A 6897-nucleotide genomic window follows, 5' to 3' on the forward strand; every position below is an offset into this window, starting at 1 on the left:
TCCTTAAATAATACTATGAGATAAACCTTAAGTATATATCTGGTTGGTTGACAAAAGAATAATAATAACCTGCCTATTTTTCAAACATTATCCTGTGTTTGGTTGTTGTATGTTTCATCTTTATATCCCAGGCGTAGTTGATGTGAATTCCATCGTTAATCCAGCAGTAGAAACACTTCCCCTGTTAAACCATTATCAACTGAGAGACAACAGTTTCTTAAGAAGTTCTACCACGAGACTTATATGTAAACAAACCCAAAACACGTAAGTATCATAAATGTTGCCGCTTTTGGCCTTTTTAAGGGATTCCATCTGGTGGGGTTTTTTATCTTAAAAATACATTGAAGGTTGGTTGCATTTTAAACAAGCATTTACGTGATGATAAAAGTAAAAAAAATGTTTAATGATATCTTCTTTCAATATATAAATTCAGAAACCCATATAAGGAGCTTGGGTTAATCATATTCGATAACAAACTATATTTTAACCACCAATGAAATCGTTTTTTAAGTAAAAAATGTCGACTTTTAAATTGGTTTCAAAATAACTTAAAACGACATAATCAGACCACCTTCGACGAAGTTCAATTGTTCAATTGGAAAACTGGAATATCATCAAACAAAAACAATACTTTTGAGTGTTACGTTCTCAATGACAAGCTATAAATTAATATAAATAATGTATTATAATAGTAAATACATATGTTACTATAATATATCTACATTGTAATTAGAATATTTAGGGTATTGTTAGGACATTATGGCAAGACTTAGGTCTTTATGCAATTTCGGGCTCATTGCTGCTCGGCATTAGTTTTCCTAAATTTGCGAGTATATTAGCGCACGTGAAAACGACTCCCAGTGACTTTCGAGATTGTTTCTGTTGTTGAAAGAACTGAAGTAACTTGCACACACAATTTTAGGTTTAAGACAGCAACAAAAATTTAAAAAAAATAGTGTAGATTTAGAGCTCAATCTCCAAATAGAAGACAATGTGCAACAAGGAAGTACTTGAACCGTCAGCAAGAAGGCACATTTAGTCTTTAAGTACAGCTAGATACTTTAAAGCACAAAGCTTCAAAAGAAAAACAGGCACTTAACGTTATTCTCACACACACAGAACAATTATCAATATGAACAATATTAAAACTTTATTTTGTGTTATCCTTTTTTTAAAAGATAAGCGAAGGTTTCTTGCTAATTTGGATATTACTCCGATTGTCGGTACAGACTTGAATATCTATGATAACAGTTTACAACGGTAACGAGGCTCTGTCGAGATTCCGCTTAACAGTTACCCGATAGCTAGATATTCCCGTCTGTTACGACAGCTGGCGTTCTTGCATATTAATCACATATCGGAAAGAAATTAGGAAAGCTTATATTATCATTAATCAGTCTTTTCATATAGCAGAGTATGATATTACAACTTAATTCAAAACGGCAAATTGACGTCATCACAAGAACGCAATTCTTCATAGAAGGCGCGCGGGAATGACGTCATTTACACAATCGCATCTTCTCGGCTTTTCCCCGTCAATCTTCTTCGTCTTTTCTATAACTGGGATGGGGTAATGAAACGGTTTATTATTTGACATCAGTATATTAGCATATATGGAAACAAGTTTTTTTGTAGGATTAGCTATCATGTATTTTTTAAAAGAAACGAAATGTTGTAAACAGTAGACTAGTAATAGTCCTACCTTTTTCCATCATGATTGCATGAAATGTTTAAACAGTCATGTTAAGAAGTAAAAGAAAAAAAAACGAAAAAAGAGCCTCTAAAACTTTTAAAAATTTTTGTACACCAAAGCAGTTTAGTTGATTGCAGACAAATTAAGTATTTCTGAATGCCATTTTGATACCATTTTAGACATTTTTTGTCAATAAAATATCCAAAATAGTATTATGAAATACTTTTTTCAGTAAAATACATAAACAAAACACTCATTATATTCAAGGTGGTTGAAATTAAAAACAATATTTCTTAAAATGCTCTGCAAAACACAAATTTATACTCATACAGCTTTTGCTTTTGACTCAATGTACTTAAAATAAGTTTATTTTTAACCTTTTTCGAATTGGCCGGTTCATTGAGAATGTTTTATTCAATTGAATTGTATTTTAGACCTTTGCACAACGTAACAAAAGGCTTTTTTATTATAATTTGCATGGTGGTTGGGAATAAATATGTCATTATGTGAATTAATTCTTAAATTGTGAATTGCATTGTCAGAAAAGGGCAAAATTGCATAAACCTGATCAATTAAATCTGAAATATCGCTGATCATATTACACGGCTTTTGTGGATAGAAAAAATTGTAGTGATTACGCGAATAGAGACAATAACGGCAGGGTTCGCCACAGTAATTCGACTAAACAACGGGAAAACTTATAATGATGTGATTATAGTATAATATGACATTTTACGCCCCAAGTGTCTGTGCCAAGTTATTTAAGTCTAATTACAATGGATATGTGTGTAATTCAATCTTTTTTCATGAATTTAACATTTGTTAATTTCTAAACAAATGGGAATAAATTCAACCTTTTTTTACCCTGAGTATACAATTTCAAATTGTTATATCTTTTGTGAATATTTCGACCGACCATTATACATCGTTGATTAGATCGTACGGAAAGAGTAGTTTTCGTAATCTAAATGTGAAAATAATGGCAGACATAGATTGTTTAAAAGTTTTAGATGACATAATTCTCAACACATTGTCTTTTCAAGCTATTTTAGGTTATTTATCAATACCTGAAAGGAGTTACAATTTGAATAGTAATCAAAGTTAAAGATTGATATAACCATACAATAGAAATGGTTATTCCCTTAAAAGCTGGTTGTTAAAAATTGTTTCTGAATTTAACATTCCAGACGAAGGAAAAAGCAACGTGCTTTGTTACGCATCTCATACAAGAAGCAGGGATATTGTAAAAGCTTTGATACAAGCTGGAACGGACATTAACGCACACACTGCAAAGAGGGAGACAGCACCATATTTCGCTTCCAAAAAAGGAAAAATCAAAATTGTTGAACTTCTGTTCAAAGACGATGCAAAAATAAACATACAAAACGAAAGCGGGCATTCTGCTCTTATTTTGGCAGATACTAATGAAAGTGGCTGTTGACAAGCATTAGTTAAAGCTGGTACAAGTGTTAATTTACAAGATAATGATGCATGAAGATGAAAATGGTCCTGAAGTTAAAGTTAAAAACTTGTCCTCATTTCCAAAAATTTTTCAGATGTCATTGAATTCTGATATTGAATTTCGGAAGGTACCGGGATGTGATAAGACTTTATGTGACAGATTTGGACGGACGATGATTATGGCACATTATAAAGATGTATATATAGGTTTAAGTTTACTTGTAGAGAAGTTTGATAAAACAACATTAGATAAATTCGATGATTTTGGAAGTAATTTATTGCATTATATAGCATGGGAAGAGACGACCGAGGACTTTTTCATCACATCCCGTGTATATTTAAAAATTGTGCCATTTTCAAAGCTAAGCGTTAGTAAAGACGCACATGGACAGCTCCCTTGTGATGTTGCCTTTTTAAGGGGACACAGTAATATTCTCAATCAGATCTGCGTTTGTAAAAACGGAATTCACCATCAAAACCTTGTTTTCTGTCACAGACGTTTTCGAATAACATCTGTCATAGAAAAAGACGAAGCGTTCAAAAACTTTATAAAAGATCTTTCCATACACTGCTCAGAAAGTAAAATACGAAACCTAATCAATGTACCCCTACTAGGACTGGTTAGATTTAACAAACATGAAAGTAAAGTTATACAAAATATGGATAGATTTGAAAAAGCGGCAAATGACCTTAAAACAGTTGTTGTAAATGTTGTTAACCATATATGTAAAAGACTTGGAGAAAAAGATGAATCACTTAAGAATACTGTTATTCTATCTGGCAGTGTTGCTGAAAATACAAAAGTTGGACTTCCAGATGAATTTGACTTCATATGCTTGCTGGATAAGAGTGCCATTACAGTGAAAGTTAAGGAAAGGCTCAAAAAAGGAGTACTTAAACGTTTCTTTGTTTTTAATAAACATCGTCTTTCGTTTATAATCGACAGGTTATATGATATTATCATTGAAGTATTAAAAGAGCCCGACATATATGCCCATACGAACTTAGTTCCCTTAAAGGAGTGTCCTGAAAGACCAACTAGATCTCCGAATTTCAAGATTAAATTTCAGTGGTGTTTTCGTGAGTATAAAAATATGACAATAAAAATAGACATTGTACCAGCTTTCGAAGTTTATTGTCCTTTTAATGTATGTTTTCACTCCGAAAGATTTAACCCTGCCATCAACCACAGCAAATTTGTTATGGTTTTGTTTACAGCAACAAATAAAGCAAAAGAGAGAATTTTGTGTTCAGTATCTGCTTCAAGAGAAGAAAGACATCGTCTAGCCACACTTCCTTCAGAAGCAAGAGACGCGTACGTGATATCAAAGATTTTATGCGGGAAACGCATGTGTCCGTCAGTTGTTGAATTTGAATTAGAACAAACTCGGGACGGGTATCCTATTAACGAAACTCAGTGTCAGAAGAATATTTCTAGTTATATGCTGAAAAACTGTTTATTCTATGTTGCTGAGGAATTTCAAACGAAGTCACTTTCAGTGTATGGTTACGTTTGTAAAATATTTCAGAAACTTCTTCAATTTGCAAGCGAAGAGAAATTTCCATGTTATATGTTTCCTTGCATTGATTTGTTTGTATACCATGATGGGGAGAGGCATGATGGAGCTTGTTTGACCAGAGCTATGTATGCAAAAATTATTTTAAACATTATTGGAGAACATTGTGATTTTGATGATATAGGCAAACCTGTCGGAGGTTTATACCACTACATTTGTGAAAACTGTGAGAACTGTGGGACAAGGCCAAAAGCGGATGGTGTAAATTTCAAAACGTGTCCCAGGTGTAAAAATGGTTCGTATTGTAGCGATGAATGTAAGGAAAACGACTTTGAACGACATAAAAAATGGTGTGATTCCCTTTACGAAGAAAATATCTCGGAAAAATCTTGGCTTTACACCCGTCTCGGACCAATTCAAAACATAACAGACAATGACATTTGTGCTAACTGTAAGAAAAGCCCAAAAGATGTTGGAGTTGTTCTCAAAACATGTTCCAGGTGTGAGCTCTGGACACATTGTAGCGATGACTGTAAGGAAAGTAACTTTGAGCGCCACAAACCTGCTTGTGATTACCACTATAAACAAAATGGTTCGAACTAATTTGACAATTATGTATACGCGTGTATTCGACGAAAGCGTGCTTAGTACAAGAACTGAACTGATTGTACAATCACAGAAGACTTTTAAAGTTAGTTATGTGTTTTATAACTTTCTTATATTGTTTATTCTTTAGTACATCTTTAGTTTATTGCAGTATTATAAAATGTTCTTCTGGGTTAATGAGCAAATTGCATTAAAACCAGGAGAATCCGTCTCCTGAAAATATAATGTGTTGTAAAAATGACAAGGGGACATTATTATATTCTCTGTAAGATTCTTACTGGTTATTGCTTGAAAGCGTGAGGTCGCATGCCATTTTGGTTTATTGTCGGTTTGTTTGTGTTTACGTCGCACTGACACATTATATGTCATATGGCGACTTCCCAGCTTTACTGTAGGAGGTTGCCCTCAGTTACTCTTCCGTGTATTATGTCAGGCACGAACGGGCACCAGAGTAAAGCCGTCGACGTTCCGTAAGCTATCTGGATAGCCGCCTCACATAAAAGAATCCAATGTTTCTGTCTGTATTCGAATCCACAGCGGTGAGGGGCAAGTGGTTTGAATTCAACAATCTTGAAATTTTGGTTTAATGAACCCAACCATTTAAAAGTCCTTTAAAAATAATTACATTACATATGTTATGCAATTACCAAATACATTTGTATCTCACATTTAGAAAACAATATTATCTAAGCGATCATATTAAATCAATTATTGTATTGTTTCTTTTTTTTTCAATAATTTTATAAAGATAATGATTTCATATAAATATAATCTGTGTAAAGGTAGTTTTAAAGGTAGTTTTAACCCAAGTACCTAATTTGTAAAGTATTTATGAAAAAGGTATGTTAAGTTCAATTGGATCAATTTCAAGTCCTGAAACTGAGACAGTGTCATGCGCTTTCAAAAAGCGGACGTATTTCTCATAATTATATTATGCTAAAAGTTATATTTGATTAACTAACATATCGTCAATTGTTATGATAAATATGGGAAAATTTGACACAAATTAAAGTCGTCTGTAGACGAACTAAATGAGAGTCGCTCGAGAAGCAGTGAATACATTTTATTTTGGAAGATATATGCATTCTAATTATAATTTCAAATTTAATATACGAATAATTGTAACCTGTACATCTATTTTAAATGTGACCCGTAATTCGGCTGGTTCTGACAGTCTGGAGGTACATGTACAAAGCCAGAGTAAATTACAGAAAATATTTGTCAATACATATAATTTTGGTGTTTATATTGTGTTATATGTTAGAAACAGACAGACACAAACCTGTTTATTTCATTTGAGCAGATACAAATATAGACATGTACAATATCATATAAAAATGAACATACCAACATCTGACTACACAATATTGTTCTCAATACACAATAACATTTTTACCTGTGTTTAATATAAGATAAATCATTCGAATATGAATTTTAAGATATAGATGAAATCTTCCCAGTTCTAACGCTGACGTATTTGTCGACTGTTTTAACATTTTAAGTAAACCTACAAAATAAAATATTTATGTACCCGTTTCTTAACATCTTCATTCATAAACACTCATACTTCACAGCCAGAATTTAAATTCATAAAACATAAGCGTAAAAAGATTAACCATT

The 6897-nt window shown here is 32.6% G+C and overlaps 1 protein-coding gene across 1 annotated transcript; it reads left to right on the top strand.

Moving 5' to 3' along the window:
• Nucleotides 1-2380: 2380 nt before the first annotated feature.
• On the top strand, nt 2381-5940 carry LOC132753140 (uncharacterized). Its single transcript, XM_060743581.1, has one exon. It carries the CDS (start codon nt 3178-3180, stop codon nt 5272-5274), a length of 2097 nt encoding a protein of 698 aa, XP_060599564.1. The 5' UTR covers nt 2381-3177; the 3' UTR covers nt 5275-5940.
• The last annotated feature ends 957 nt before the right edge of the window (nt 5941-6897 follow it).

This window comes from Ruditapes philippinarum, unplaced genomic scaffold (genome assembly GCF_026571515.1).
Source record: "Ruditapes philippinarum isolate M1 unplaced genomic scaffold, ASM2657151v2 ctg3933_1_1_1_1, whole genome shotgun sequence".
In the NCBI taxonomy this organism is placed as follows: Eukaryota; Metazoa; Mollusca; class Bivalvia; order Venerida; family Veneridae; genus Ruditapes; species Ruditapes philippinarum.